The sequence below is a fragment of the Populus alba genome, chromosome 17, assembly GCF_005239225.2.
Source record: "Populus alba chromosome 17, ASM523922v2, whole genome shotgun sequence".
Lineage (NCBI taxonomy): Eukaryota > Viridiplantae > Streptophyta > Magnoliopsida > Malpighiales > Salicaceae > Populus > Populus alba.
The window spans coordinates 13943505-13959952 of NC_133300.1; the positions used below are offsets into that span (position 1 = coordinate 13943505).

Here is a 16448-nt window from a genome sequence, read left to right on the forward strand (position 1 = left end):
TAATATTTTTTTTCACTTTTATTTTATTTAATAAATTTAATATATGTGTTTATTTTTAATATTATTTGATTGAATAAAAATATTAATTTAATAAACAAATTCAAAAAACACATCTGGGTAAATATTTCGTTTATTAACACATCCGAATCTTCTAATTTTTATTTTTAGTTATCATCAATACCTTTTTTACTATTGTTAATTCATATAGTTGTCGATTTATTTGATTACATGTATGCATTTTCTTTTTAATTTAAAATTTTAATTTTTTTATGTAAAAAATGCATCGAAAAAGCATGCATGTACACTGTTTTTGTAAGAGAGAGAAAAAATATCCAACAGGCGATGCATTATCTTATTTTTTTTTCATAAACAATTTGCAACAAAAAACAAATTTCAACGTGCATGGAACCTAACAAAATAAGCCAAGCAGGCTTACCTGGCTTGCTAGGTGCAACAGTGCCTGTCCTTTGTTTTTGTTTTTGTTTTTATTTTTTGTGTTTCTATTTTTTAAAATTAATTCTTTTTTATATGTATTTTTAATATTATTTTACTTATATTTAGATTAATATCCCTTTTTTTTTATGTTGTTTAGAGAGCCTCTTTTGAATTGACAGTTATTTTTGAATTATACATTTAATTTTTGAGGAGGTTAATTTTTCTGATTTATTTATATATATTTTAATTTTTTATATAGATGAATTTTATTTTTAAAAATAAAAATATTTATTTTTAAATAATATTTCTAATACGTGCAGCCTTACATATTATTAAAATCTTTTGGCACGCATATCGATTATCTCGCCTGCAACCAAATGCTTGTTTATTTGGATTGAGAGCACCATCTCCAACACGACGAGAGCCAAGGAGAATCCTGTTTAATTTCGGAATCCATCATGAACTCCAAATCTAAGTTGGAATCAGCTATGGAGTACAAGGGGACGTCATCGTCCATTTCCAGCAGTGAAATACTAGCACCGCAATGTTTTGTGTTGAGCAACATCATCGTCAACAATAACGACGACAATGTTAGAGTTGACAAGGAAAGACTCTTTATGGCAGCCTCTGGAAGGCTGGTCGATGGAGACGGGGGAAACGGTTCGGTTGAGAGGGGAAGTGGGCGAGGGCTGGCTTTTGTGGTTCTGGTGGGTGTTCAGGTGAGAGAGGAAAGATATGTGGCTTGGGGGAACGGAGTGGCTGCTCCAGTTTTGGGAGAGTGGGTTGAGGGTGAGATGGCAGGGGAAGGAGACTGGGGACCTCTGGCTGAAGGAAGAAGAAACCAAATCCAGGGGGGGCGCCGCCGGCTAGTTTGTATCTGTGAATGGGAGTGGGGCGGCTGGTTTCGGAGAAATAATCAAAGCCGGGTGGGGGGGTGGCTGATTGGGTTAGATAGGTTTTCTTTTTTCTCTTTTTGTATTTTTCATTCAAAATTGCCCGCAAGTGTTGGAAACCAAATATGTTGATAGGTCTCCAAACTTGGAACCTCAATTTTTTTTTATATATAAATTTTGATTTTTTTTTATTTTTTTGTATTTTTTTGAAAAGAGCAATATCAATGTCGACTCGATGAGGAAAATCAATGATTTTAAAAATGACGTGTGAAAAGTTGAACGCGTTCGAAAGACCCTTAAAAATTTAAATTCATTTTAGACGACGTTGAAAATGCTAAAATGACAAAAATATATTAAAAAAAACATATTTTTTTGGATTTTCGATGTTTTTTTTGCTATTTTTGGATTTTTTTTCTGAAAATTTATCAAAACACGGGTCAAAAATTGGGTAACAACAGATACCCCCTCTTTACAATGCTTACGAAGCAAAACTCCTCAATGTTTTGCATAGTAAGCTTTGTAAAGAAAACTTGTCTTTCTGTCTGCTTAACTTGCTCAATATCCATTCATCTAAAGACCTTACTTTTTTCTTTTCTTTTTTCCTGTTTCTTTTTCTTGTCTTTTTCTTTCTCTCTCTTTTCCGTTAACCTGAGATCCCATCTGGCGATCTCCTTTACCAAAACCAAAGAATATGTGTAACTCGGTCAACCTGAAATCCTATCTAGCGATTCCCTTTAACCAAAGCCACATGAGATCCCATCTACCAACCTCATTCAACTGGAACTAAAAAAAATATGTGGAGCTCGGTCAACCTGAAATATCATCTGGCGATTTCCTTTAACCAAAGCCACCTGAGATCCCATCTGACGACCTCATTAAACTAGAACTAAAAAATATGGGTAGCTCGATCAACCTGAAATCCCATCTGGCGATTCCTTTTAACCAAAGCTACTTGAGATCCCATCTAGCGACCTCATTAAACCAAAACCAAAAAATATGCGTACCTCGGTCAACCTGAAATCCCATCTGGCGATTCCCTTTAACCAAAGCTACTTGAGATCCCATCTAGCGACCTCGTTAAACCAAAACCAAAAAATATACGTAGCTCGGTTAACCTGAAATCCCATCTGACGATTCCCTTTAACCAAAGCTACTTGAGATCCCATTTGGCGACCTCATTAAACCAAAACCAAAAAATATGTAAAAAGTGGTCTCATTGTAATGGTGACCTACCCAGGTGGAAAAAATGTGAAAATGATCTCATTATGATGGGTGACCTACCTAGATGAAAAAATATGAAGTGCGGTTTCATTATGATAGGTGACCTACCCAGATGGAAAAAATGTGAAGTGTGGTCTCATTGTAATGGGTGACCTACCCAAAGAAAAAAGAAAGAGTGGTCTCATTGTAATGGGTGACCTACCCAAGTGGAAGAATGACCTTATTATAATGGGTGACCTACTCAGGTAAAAAAACATAGAGAATTAGTCGCGTTGTAATGGGTGACCTAGCCAGAAAAATATTGGCGATGACTCAAAGACGCACTCGAAAGGAGGTAGGGTTAGAAAATGCACTACCTGAGAAGTAAGGGCTCAAAGGAGCATTCAAAAAGAGGTAGGGTTAGCAAATGCACTACCTGAGAAGTGAGGGCTCAAAGGCGCACTCGAGATGAAGTAGGGTTAGAAAACACACTACCCCAAAGGTGATGACAAAACACTGATTTGACAATGTTGAAAACAATGCATTATGATCAATATGCATGTACATGTACTTGAGAAATATAGGTCTCCATTTCTTCATGGTGTCTTTCTTCTCTAAAAAATTAGAGTGTTGATAGTAAACATCGATGGTTTTGTCCCTTTCGCAAAAGATTCAAAATTTATTTTTCTAAAATTTAATGGAAACAAATATTAAGTCCAGTTGAGTTCATGATGAAATATACTAGCACCGCAACTTTTTGTGTTGAGCAGCAACATCATCAACAACGACGACGATAATGTTAGAGCTAACAAGGAAAGACTCTTCATGGTATCTGTCACGGGGTTAAATTTTTCGCAATCAAATTCAACCTAATGCGGCAGTCTGGTCCCAACTAGACTCAGCCTAGCCTCCCCTCTCACTCGTGTTTCCTACGATTATATGTTTCGCTCATTCAAAGAGGTTCTTACAATCGCCTCGTCGTAAACAAAGAACAAACACAAGCAAGCACACCGAACTTTACAAGAATAGCTCTCAACCTTTATTTATCTCATCAACAAAGGATTACACAATAAGAGTGTGTGTGCTCTGCACATAAATTGCATGCTACACAGCCAAGGCTTTGCAGCCTATTTATAGACAAATATGTGAGCTGCAAGGCTCACTCATGACCCCTATTTTTCAGAACATAGTGGGACACTTTCTCCCCCATGATCTCCATGATCCTAGTAGCTTGGAGAGCACCCCAGTTATGCCCACGTTCTGGCCACAGGATGCTACCACTTCACCCACGTTCTGCCCCCATGAAGCTGCCAAGTCACCCACGTTCTGGGCCATGAAGCTGCCACTTCACCCATGTTATGGTTGTCCACTTGGCAGTCAAACTGCCAGTTGTTGCTGCGTCAGCTGCTGACTTAGAAGGTCCATTATCTAAGCCAAGTCGCCAGCTCAAAGACTTGCATAGACCATTGCACACTGCCTGCTGAATTCGTCTCTGCTGCTGTCCATCGCTATCGAATTCTAGGCAGTGTGCTTTTGTTGGCGCGTCCCCGCGCCTAGACCTCTAATAGTATCTCTCTTATTTTGAGGAATGTGGCAATGATTGACTGGTTAGCTCATATATACATGAAATTAAATGACATCACAAGAGATCAATTTCATGCAAGCGTGGATCAACAACACTATACTTCACCTGTTTCAAATGTAGATCTAGATCATGTGGTTTTTTTTTTAAAGTTAAATATAAATTTGAAAGAAAAAATATTGAATTTAATTGTGTTTATAGACTGAGACATGAATTTAATAAGTTAAGCCATAATAATTGGATATTTTTTTTTATATTGCCTTTTTTTTATTGGTATCTTTTTTATATATATCTTTTTTTAAAATAATTTAAATTTATGTTTCAATTAATATCATTTATTTGTGATTTTTTTTTACATTTTTTATATAATTTTTTTTATCATGTTGTGTGTTTTTAATTTTTTTTAAAAGGTTGAATATAAACATAAGGGAAAAAATTTTATTGAATTCATTTGAATTCATGGTCCAGGTAAAGGGTTTATTTTTTTTCTAAAATTTAATGGAAAACAAATATTAAGTCTAGTTGAGTTCATGATTCGGGTTACGGGTTTAATTTTTTTCATATTAAAAGTTGAATATATATTTAAGGGGAAAAACTATTGAACCTGATTGAGTTTATTGTTCGGGTCATGAGTTTAACGAGTTAAGCCACAACAACCAGACAATTTGTTTTTTGATATTGCTTTTTTCTACTGATAATTTTTATGTGTCCTTTCTAAATATTTTTTAAAGTTATGTTTTAATTAATATCTCTTATTTGTGGGGGTTTTTTTGTTGATTTTTTTATAGAGATTATTTTTCTATAGTGTTGTTCGTATTTAATTTTTGAAAAACTCATTCTAATTCATCGACAATTTTTTCTTTTATCTTTTTGTATACAAGAATTTTATTTTAAAAATAAAAACATTTATTTTCAGATAACATAATATGTATAAACTTTGCATAATATTTTTTTTCCACTTTTATTTTATTTGATTAATTTAGTATGTGTGTTTATTTTTAATATCATTTAATTGAATAAAAATATTAATTTTAATAAACAAATTCAAAAATACACAACCAGGTAAATATTTCATTTATTAACATACCTGAATCTTCTAACTTTATTTTTAGTTATAATCAATACCTTTTTTTCGATTATTAATTCACATAATTGTCAATTTATTTGATTACATAAATGCATAAGTTTTTAATTTAAACTTTAAATCTTTTTATGTAAAAAATGCATAAAAAAAGCATGCATGTACAACGTTTTTGCAAGAGAGAAAAATATATAGCCCACGAGTGACACATCATCTTATTTGTTTTTTTCATAAACAATTTGCAAAAAAAAAAAGGTCAGTGTGCGTGGGCCCTAACAAAATAGGTCAAGGAGGCTGACCTACCTTGCTAGGTCCCGCAATACTTGGCCTTTGTTTTTGTTTTTACTTTTTGAGTTTTTATTTTTTTAAAATTAATTCTTTTTTTATATTTTTTTATTTATATTTGGATCAATACCTTTTTTTTTATGTTTTTTAAAGAGCCTCTTTGAAATGAAAATTATTTTTTAATTATTGTTTTAATTTTTTAGGAGGTTCTTCTGATTTATCTATAATTTTTTTTAATCTTCCATGGCCAATGGGTCCACTCTGTTTGCTGCCTCATAACGTGCATTGGATATTTACATGAAACTTTGCCAGCGACTTGTATACGGTGGAGTGGGCATCCTATTTTAAAAATTGACCCTTTATATTTTTTTTTTGTTCAACCAATCGTATTTTTGCATAATGAGCTTTCCCTCAACGGCAATCTATCTACTTGTTTGATAATGAAGTACGACAGCATGAACTCCAAAAAGTCTCCACCATAAGTTGAGGATTCACCGCACCACCAGGGCGTCAATAGCACAATCAACATTGATCTGAACCGATTTTTCTTTTTATTTGGCCACTCGACGGCGACATCCCTATTCCCTATTATTTCTTCTTCCTTTTTTATATTTTCCGAATCAACTTCCCTATTCTTTCAAGCTGGAAATATTTGAATGTGCTAACTAATTTTAAAGATCAAATTAAAAAAAAAATAACTAAATTAAATTAAAAAAAACGAACCGAAACCAGTTCAAACCGACCGGTTTAAAACAAAAACCAAACTCAATCAATTGGTTTTGGTTCGGTTTGGGTTCAGGTTTGGTTTGGTTATTTTATATTAAAAATAAAAAAATTATATTCTTTTTTAGATTTTTTTGTAATTTCTAATGGATTTGGTTTTGATTTGGCTCGATTTTTTTTGTTTGGCCCGGTTATTATTTTCGGTTTGGTTTGGTTTTTCTTTCTCAGACTTATAAAACCGAAACCGAATCGAACATGTCAGTTTTTTAACTATTCTAAGTGGTTTAATTGATTTTTTTTCACGGTTCGATTGCTTTAATTATTATTTTTTCTAATTTTTTTTATTTAATTAATTTTTCAATTTTTTTACTCAACCCTACAAAAAAAAAAAAAAAGATTTGTCAAAATATATTTCACAATATTGATAAATTGTGGTAACCATTGATCAATTATATTTACCAAGTTAGGTGTTTTACTGGTCCTAAACGGTGTTTTTATTATTAAATATACCTCATTAAACCTCATCACTATTTTATTATTTTTTTCAAATATTTAGTTGTCAATCTATTTCTTTTTTTTTATTCTATTATTAGTTTATTTTAGTTTTAGTTCTATTATTTATTGGATTATATCTAGATTATTTTTTTAATTAACATGGATTCTAAAATTAGAATCAGTCAACTATAGCATGACTTAAACTCCTCTCAGCATATAATTAAAAGGAGCTTCTCCTCTTGATTTCTTCATCTCTCCTCCTCTGGCCAAAAACAAAATGAGCAGCAGCAGCAGCAGCAAATCTCTCTCTCTCACAAACTTATCTCTGTTCACACCTCTGCACCTCTCCTTCCTGTTCCTCCATCTCACCATCCTTGTAACCGGGGATTTACCACCACCTTACGTCCCCCTCGATAGCATAGCGCTTGATTGTGGTTCATCCGCCGATAGTGTTGGAAACGATAGAAACTGGACTGCAGACATCAACTCAAGAGTGGCTATTCTAGATCAAGACGGCCCCTCAACAAATTCCACAGAAAATGGAGCCTCCACTAGCTCTGTACCTTATTATACTGTTCGCGTCTCTCTCTCCAAATTCACCTACACATTTCCTGTCAAAACAACAGGACCTAAGTTTGTTCGCCTCTATTTCAATCCAGCTTCCTACACTGGTTTCAACAGGTCTAAAGCATCTTTTTCTGTCACAACCGGTCGCTATACATTTCTTAGCAACTTCAGTGGCTTCCATTACACTGACCCACAAGGTGAACAAGGAGGTTACGCCAGGGAATTCATCTTAAATGTTGAAGATGAGCAGAAAAATCTGAGCATAACGTTCACGCCAAGCCCTCATGTAGCTGATGCATATGCTTTCATCAACGGGATTGAAATCGTATCCATGCCCACCAATCTTTATTACACTGCAGGAGATGAACCAGGGCTGTATGATTTTGAAAATGAAACTGCTTTAGAGATCATGTACCGAGTAAATGTGGGTGGGACAGAGATCACACCGCCCAACGACAATGGCATGTTTCGAAGTTGGTTAAGCGATGTCGATTACTTGACGGATGCTCGACCAAGTGCTTTTCAATTTAATGGCACTATTCAACTTCAGTATAATAACTACACTCGCTATGCTGCACCTGACGTGCTCTATCGAACTGCTAGGACCATGGGGATCGATTCTACTGTAAATGAGAAATACAATATGACTTGGGAGTTTCCGGTCCACTCCACGTTCACCTATCTTGTTAGGCTTCATTTCTGTCAGTTTATACCGATTATATTGCAAAAGGGCGATCTAGTCTTTCAAATATATATCGCTAATCAAACGGCAGAGCGTAACGCAGATATAATATCTTGGGCTGATGGATATGGGGTTCCCATATACAAAGATTACGTGGTGATGATGGATGCCAGAGGAAACGAAGGGATACAGAATTTGTCGATTGCATTGCACCCTATTCAGTCTGCTAAAACCTTTGATGCAATGTTGAATGGAGCTGAAATCTTCAAATTGAGCAAATCAGACAATCTTGCCGGACCAAATCCTGACGCGTATCCGGACAGCCCCGCTAGTAATACTCCTAGCGCGACCTCAACAAAGCCAAAGCATAGTCGAAGAAGAACAGTCGCCATTATTGGTGCATTGTTGTCGTCTCAGTTCTATTTCTCTTGATTTTCCGGAGAAGAGTCCAAAAATTATCTGTAATTTTAATAAACTCTTTTAAGAGTTGATTAATTATCTGTAATGAAAATCAAACTCAAGGGTTGTGTTTAGGTTATTCAAGATAATCACGATGAATTAATTATGAGAGATGATGTCTTTTAACTTGATGAGTTAATTGTTCCATATTGAGTTATTTTATCTAATAATTTATCCTGTTTGTTTGCTGGAAAGTAGTTTATTTTTGGAAAGTGAATTTCAGGGAAAGTGAATTCCGACAAAGTATTTTCCGATGTTCGGTAGTGTAATGGAAAATAAGTTGGAAAACACTTTTCAGTGTTTGGTTATGTCATGGAAAATAAGCAGGAAAATAACTTATTAATATTTTATTTTTCTCAAGTTTATTAAAATAATGAGGAACAAATCTTACAAATTAAAAAGTTGAATGAGAATGAAATTGAAAAAAAATATAATTTCATAAATTATCTCAAATAAAATAAATAATAACCAAAATAATAGAGATCAAATCTAATTTTTTTTAAAAAATAAAAGATGAAGAAATTAAAATAATAATAATCAACATTTCATAAATTATTTCAAATAAAATAAGTAACATTCAAAAGAATGAGGACCAAATTTGATAGATAAAAAATTTCAATAAAAAAATGATAAAGAAAAGGCAAATAGCAATTATAAAAATAAGGACCAAAGTTAATATAAAAATAAAATTTTAAGAGATGAAATTAAAAAATAAATATTCAAAACAAAATATATATAGCAATCAAAAGTTTGAGGATCAAATTTGATATAATCAGCAAATAATAACATTTCTAAATTTTTCACAACTTCCGGAAAGTGTTTTCCGCCCAAATTTTTCAGGAAAACACTTTCCTGAAAACCAAGCCAAATTTTTCTTTTATTGGAAAGTATTTCCATTGACCAATTTTCCTAATGAAAAACAAACACAAGAAAATTTGGAAAATGATTTCCTGGAAAACAAACACAGCTAAAGGAAAAACACTTTCCTGAAAACCTAGCCAAATTTTTCTTTGACTAGAAAGTGTTTTCCGTTGACTAGAAAGTGTTTTTCATTGACCAACTTTCCTAATGGCAAACAAACACAGGAAAGTTTGGAAAGTAGTTTTCCGGAAATTAACTACTTTCCGGGAAACAAACATGGCCTTAGAAGAAAACTAAAATTTTCATGTAGCCAAGAATACTTTGATTGATATTAATATTAAGGAATTAAATGATCTTTTGAGAATAATTAATAAACATACATAAATCGATGAAGATGATGATAGCGATGAAATCAACATAAAAGATTGTAATGGAGATTTGTAGCATGATTAATTACTGCAAATGCCACTGATTTTCTATTTTTTGATGTTTTTTTAAAAAGATTCTAAATTATTATTGACAAGGTTACCAACGGATTTAAGACATCGGTATATTCTAGAGAGTTGGAAAAGAATTACTACCACTTTTTATTCATCAATTGAATAACAAACAGTCTATTTGATGGTTATATGTTAAATTCACCGAAGGAAATACCAATGGAAAAATAAAAATCACAAATGGAATGATATACGATTTTTCTATCGGTGATATATTATATTCATTGATGGAAATGTTGATGGAATAAAATATGTTAATTTTTTTTGGCATGCTTTTTCCGTCAATAAATCCATTAGTAAAATTATTACTGACAGACCACAAATCAACGACTAGAGTTTTTCTGACCGATTATTTCTATTTGCGTCGAGAAAATTTGTGTTGATAGACTATGAGTATAAATATCAACATAAAATTTCACCAGTAAATCTAAAAATTCTAGTAGTGTTATAATTAATTACTAATTATAAAAACAAGTCTTCTTATTATTGATAATTGATACTTGAAGATTTTAGCTTATACTACTATCATCTTATGAATTATAAAAAAATTATTAAAGACTAAAAATATTGATTGAATTAAAAATTATCATGTGATATTGTAGAGAAATAAGAAAATATATTAAATAAGAATTACAACGTTACCAAATTATCATGTGATATTGTAGAGAAATAAGAAAAAAAATATTAATTAAAAATTACAACGTGAATTTACTATTTATATCTAAATTTATGAAAATCAATAAAGAAAGGTCCACATGTTAAGGACGAAAATTCTCACGTTTCATTTCCTGCAGAACTTTACCAATATATTTCCATAATTGTTTTTTTAAAAAAAAAAAACAATTCCAAGGAAATATACAGAAGTCTGATTCTGATGTCTTAAAAGTTAATTTTCTTGGAAAGTGCGGATTTTTTTTAATGTTGAATTATTGATTGCATAACGCCAACGACTTGGAAGTCTTTGATGCCTTTCAAAGGTCACTGCTATACAGCACAGAGACGACCTGTCAAAGGTCTTCTTCCATTTCCAATTGGTCCCCTCTATTTGTTGCCTAATGCTTACATGAAACTGGGCCCAAAGGCTTGGAACTTTGCCACCAACATGTATTTGCCTTTCATATTCCATTTTCCTTGCCGGAGTGGGCATCCTCTTTTAAAAATTGACCTTTTATTTTTTTGTTCAATTCTGCGTATTTCTTAATTTCCCTTTCACTACCTACTTATTCTTAATATGAAATAAAAAATAATAATTACCCAACTCAAAGCATCGTTGATGCAGGAGAGAACTATAAGGATAGTAACAATATTATAGGAAACACAGCAAAATTTAATGAGCAAAAAAAATTACATATGTGAATCATAAATTCATATGAATTTTTTTTTAAAAAAAAAATTGTTTGTGTTGTCAAGAAAAATAGGATTTCTAATCTCTACCAAGATTTTAGCTTTTTTTTTTGTATGTGTGTGTGGACGAATGACATCAAACTTTACGTAATGTTCATATAACTAAACTAATAATATTTTAATTAATCTAATTTTGTATTTTTATTCATCATGAATATGTCAAACTTACCTTTGTGTGTGTGTGTGTGTGTGTGTATATATATATATATATATATATGCATGACAAATAAAGAATTTGGTACAGCCCAACAATAAATTAAATGCCAACAAAACAATTGAGTCCACTCGGGTTAACTTGATTAATTTGTGATTCAGGTCAACCTCATATAAATAAAAGTGAAACAAATCATTAAGATCATAGCCCAACAATCTAATGTCAATGGATTAAATTAAAATAAAAAAATATTTAAAAACAAATGTAAAAAACAAAATTGAGTTAGTTGAGGTTCACTTGACTAACTTGCAATCCACAAAATGTGATAAAAAAAAAAACTATTTTAAATTAAAGACACATAGGAAAAAATACCGGAGTAAAATAAAAGAAATATAAAAAAAACTCAAAGTCAACCCGGGTTAACTTGACAAACTTATAACCGAGGATAACCCTATAAAAAGAAAAATGAAAAACAAATCACAAAGATCAAAGCCTAATAATATGATTTCAAATGATGATATAAAAAAAAATTAAAAAACATAAAAAAATTTCTAAGATTTGTGATATGAGATCAAGAGAAACCCACATAAAGGAATGCGGAAAAGACCATGAAGCTAAAGACCCAATAACTTAATGTCAAATGATAAAATAAAAAAATTAAATAAAAAAATATTGAATGAAACCTAAGTTCACTCAACAAACCCATGACCTAGTAAAAGAGACCGGGATAACTTAAAAAAAAAAAAAAAAAAACTGGAAACAACAATGAAACTCAAAGCCTAATAATCTAAAATTAAATGATAAAATTGAAAAATAATCAATTTTAAGAAAATGACATAAAAATATCAAAGTTAAATCGGGATAATCTTTGAGACTAGTGACTCAAGTCATGAAACTAAGATTAAACCATAGAAGGGCAACTTTAAAAAATACATAGCAAAATCCCTAGTCATCCAAAATTAGAAAAACAAAACAAATATTAATAAAAAAAAATAAGAACCAAATCTAGCATAAACATTAAATGAAAAAAAAAACAATGAGGGACTAAATTGAAAATTAAAATAAATTAAGAAAATGATAAAACAAAATAGCAATCACAGAATGAGGATCAAAATTGGATATAAAAATTAAATAAAATAAAACTTTTAGGGGAAAAATTGAAAAAAATAAAGTTAAAAAAGCATTAAAAGAAAAAACAAATAGAAATAATTAAAAAAATATATATGACTAAAATTGTAAAAAATACAGCATGTTGGTGCAAATTTTGAGGTTAGGAAAGAGAAAAAAAAGAGGATAAAAAAAAAAAATTCATTGGAGCCCAACCTCATCTTCATCATGAACATGTGCCCTACCATTGCAAAAAGAATGATACTTTGCTTTAGTCACTGTAACGGACAACAAGTGCTACACGCGTCATTTAAAAAATATGAATGTCTCTTAATTGCTGGTGCGTGCGTGACATACACCAACCATCTTTTTTAAAATTAATTTTATACATAGTCAAAAACTTAATTGCCTCCCATCTATATATATATATATATATATATATATATATATATATATATATATATATAACCATGTTGAAAAGGCCTTAAGTGCCCCTAAACATGAGTTCTCTTAGGAAGGCAAAATGATTCTTTCACTATGCATTCAAAGTGCAAAAAGACTAGAAATTCCTTCTCCTGATTTTTTTTTTTTAATATACTTTTAAGGACATGTAAGCTATTACACTATTCATTTGACATGTAAAAAAACTTATTTACGCCCATTCAAAATGATAATAACTAATAAATCTAATAGACCTAGCGAATGAGTTTTTCTCTTAAGAGAAAAATAATAGTTTTACAATGATGAAATATGAGTGTATGCATAGTGAAAAACCAAGCTTTTTTTTTTTTTTTGTAATATCTTGAAATTATGGTTGCATGTTGACTTTTGTTACTATCCCTCACAATGATTTTTCTCTTTTTTAATATTTGGTTCTGGTTGGATAAAGAATATTAATTATGATGATTGAAAATAAGTAACGTTTTCACTTTATGTTTATTTAGTATTAATAGATGAATATTTTCATTCACTAGTAAAAAATCATAACATTGAAATATGGATCCTTTAAAATAATATTTGTTACAATGCAAGAAATAAGTATAGCAATTGTTTTTCCCAGTTTTATAGAATGAGTTTTTAATGAAAATCATCCTCATCTATCTACTTGTTTGATAATGAAGTTTGTAGCACAAGTTGCATTGATCTGAACTAATTTTTTTTTTTATTAATATGGATATTCAGATTAACTTGTGTGTATCTTAATTAATTTTATAGGTCCTAAAATTAATGAATATATAAGTTTTTAGTGATTATAATATTAACAACCACAGAACTCGAATCTAAAACTATACAAGAGAAAATCCTTTATTCCCGAGAGAAAATCTTTATTCCCAAGCTTGCATCTATTAGATGGTTACCAACTTTTCTTTTTATTTAGCCACTCGGCTGCAACATCCTTATTCCCTATTCTTTCTTCTTCTTTGTTTTTTTTTCCTCCCTCTTTTTTCGAATGAACATCCCTATTCCTTCAAGCTGGAAATATTTGCAAGTGCTAACTAACTGAGCCAGTACTTTATTTAAGTAAGTAATTACGATAAAAAGTTATTAAAAGTTATTTAGGGATGTTCAATCGATCTTGGAATGAAAATAAATTAAGAGATTAAGAAGATATTTTTTAAATGTTTATTTCGAAGACCAAAAAAAAGAGTCGACCATTTTTTGTAAATAAAAATTCTTTTTTCTTATCATGGTATGTTTAATTCAATTTTTTTTTTTAATGAAAACCACATTAGAATAATTTTCACAGATATATATATGGGTGTCGAAAAGCCCTATTATAAATAAGTCTTTTCCTATATTTTAAATAAAAAACAAATTCCTACCTTATAATTTATGTTATGTTCCCACTCTTCTCACAACCTTTATGTAATCTTTTTCATGAATAAAAGAAAGGTCCATGAATTTACTAGTTATATCTAAATTTATGAAAATCAATAAAGAAAGGTCCACATGTTAAGGACGAAAAATCTGACGTCTCATTTCTAGAACGTTACCAAATATATTTCCATGATTTAAAAAAAAAAACAATTCTAAGGAAAATATACAGAAGTCTGATTATGATGTCTCAAAAGTTAATTTTCTTGGAAAGGGCTGATTCTTTTTATGTTGAATTATTGATTGCATAACAGCAACGACTTGGAAGTCTTTTTTTTTTTTTTTATTGACGTGGATATAGATGAGCTTGTGTTTATTTTAATTAATATTACAAATTTTAAAATTAATAATTATATAAATCCTCTAGATCCTGAAAAGATTTAAATTTATAATTATTAAAAAAAATTCAAAATATAATTAATTGAACTATCCCTTAAAATTAACTTGAATTCTAAGATGCCTTCAAAGGTTACTGCTACCCAATACGGAGGACCTTTCAAAGGTCACTTCTTCCATTTCCAATCGGCTCATAACGTGCATCAACATGTATATGCCTTTAATATTCCATTTTTCACGCCGGAGTGGGCATCCTATTTTAAAAATTGACTTATATTAATTTTTTTTGTTCAATTCTGCATAATTCTTAATTTCCCTTTCACTACCTGTTTATACTTAATATGAAATAAATAATAATAATTAGCCAACTCGAAGCATGGTTGACGCAGGCAAGAACTATAAGAATAAATTTAAGCTTGGAAAAAGAATCAAGATATGAAGCATAAATTTATAATTTATTTATATGAAAATAAAACCAATAAAGTCTGTTTTTTTAGATGTTTACAAGACTTATAAATAGATTTTTAAAAAAACTCTACATCTACTAAAAAAAAACTAGAAATCCAAAAGCACAAAGGAAATTAAATAAAAAAAAAAACCAAATTAAATAATAAATTCAAAAAACCCCAGAAAAAAATAAAAAAAGTGACCCAAACAACAACATCAGGCTTGATTCCTAATCTCGAAAGATTTAACAATATGATAAGAGATGCAGTTTTAATGTGTTAACCCAATTTGTCGCAACAAAACCTCCTCTTAAATCTAGACGTGTCTTACTGATTTATAAAAGCATATGTTAGGCCTTCCACATAGTGTATTTAGTTCAAATCTCTATCTAGTTATATAAAATTTTAATTTAATTATATATTATATTCATTTGAATGCTCAAAATTTTTAATTACTCCAAATTCGATTACATCAATCTTTTGAATCACTTTCAAAGTATTTGATTAATCTCCTCTCCTCTGTATATCCCCCTTTCTATCCTCTTCCAAGATTTCATGTTTTTTTTTTTTTTTTTTGGAGTGGATGAATGACATCAAAATTTATGTAATATTTATATAACTAAAATAATAATATTTAAATTAATCTAATTTTGTACTTTTATTAATCATGAATATGTTCTCCAATACACACACACATGACAAATAAAAGAATTTGGTACTCATTTCTCTTTTTTATTTTACTAGTACGATGACCCACAGTACGTCACATATGAAAAAAAAAATCAGGCGATGATAATCTAAGTCAAGTTAGGTTAACTTGACTAACCCATGATCCAGAATAAAAGTTTAGGATAATGCTATAAAAAAGAAACGAAAAAAAATAATAAAACTCAAGGCCCAATAATCTACTGTTAAAAGATGAAACTCAAAAAATAAAATTCAAAAATAGAAACGTCGAAGAAAAAACATAAGTCAGCCTGGGCTCACCCAAATACTCGCTACCCTTGATATGAGATCATAATAAAAAAATAATTTAAAAAAAAAACTTAAAAAAGGACCAAAGTTAAATCAATAAATAAAATGCCAAGAAAACAATTAAGTCCACCAGAGTTAACTTGACAAACTCGTGACTCGGGTCAACCATATATAAAGAAAAGTGCAAAAATCACTAAGATGATAGCCCAACAATCTAATGCCAAAGAATTAAATTGAAATAAAAAATCATTTTTAAAAAAAAAATGTAAAAAACAAATTGAGTCAGCCGAGGTTCACTTGACTAACTCGCAACTCGCAAAATGTGATCGGGATAAAAAAAAATAAAAACCCAAGTAAAATAAAAGGAATATTGAAAAAAACCAAAGTCAAT

At 30.5% G+C, this 16448-nt stretch overlaps 1 protein-coding gene across 1 annotated transcript; it reads left to right on the forward strand.

Annotated features, from left to right (window-relative positions):
• Window positions 1-6904: 6904 nt before the first annotated feature.
• On the forward strand, window positions 6905-8465 carry LOC118029388 (receptor-like protein kinase FERONIA). The gene has a single exon (XM_035033265.2). It carries the CDS (start codon window positions 6972-6974, stop codon window positions 8373-8375), a length of 1404 nt encoding a protein of 467 aa, XP_034889156.2. The 5' UTR covers window positions 6905-6971; the 3' UTR covers window positions 8376-8465.
• Window positions 8466-16448: the final 7983 nt, after the last annotated feature.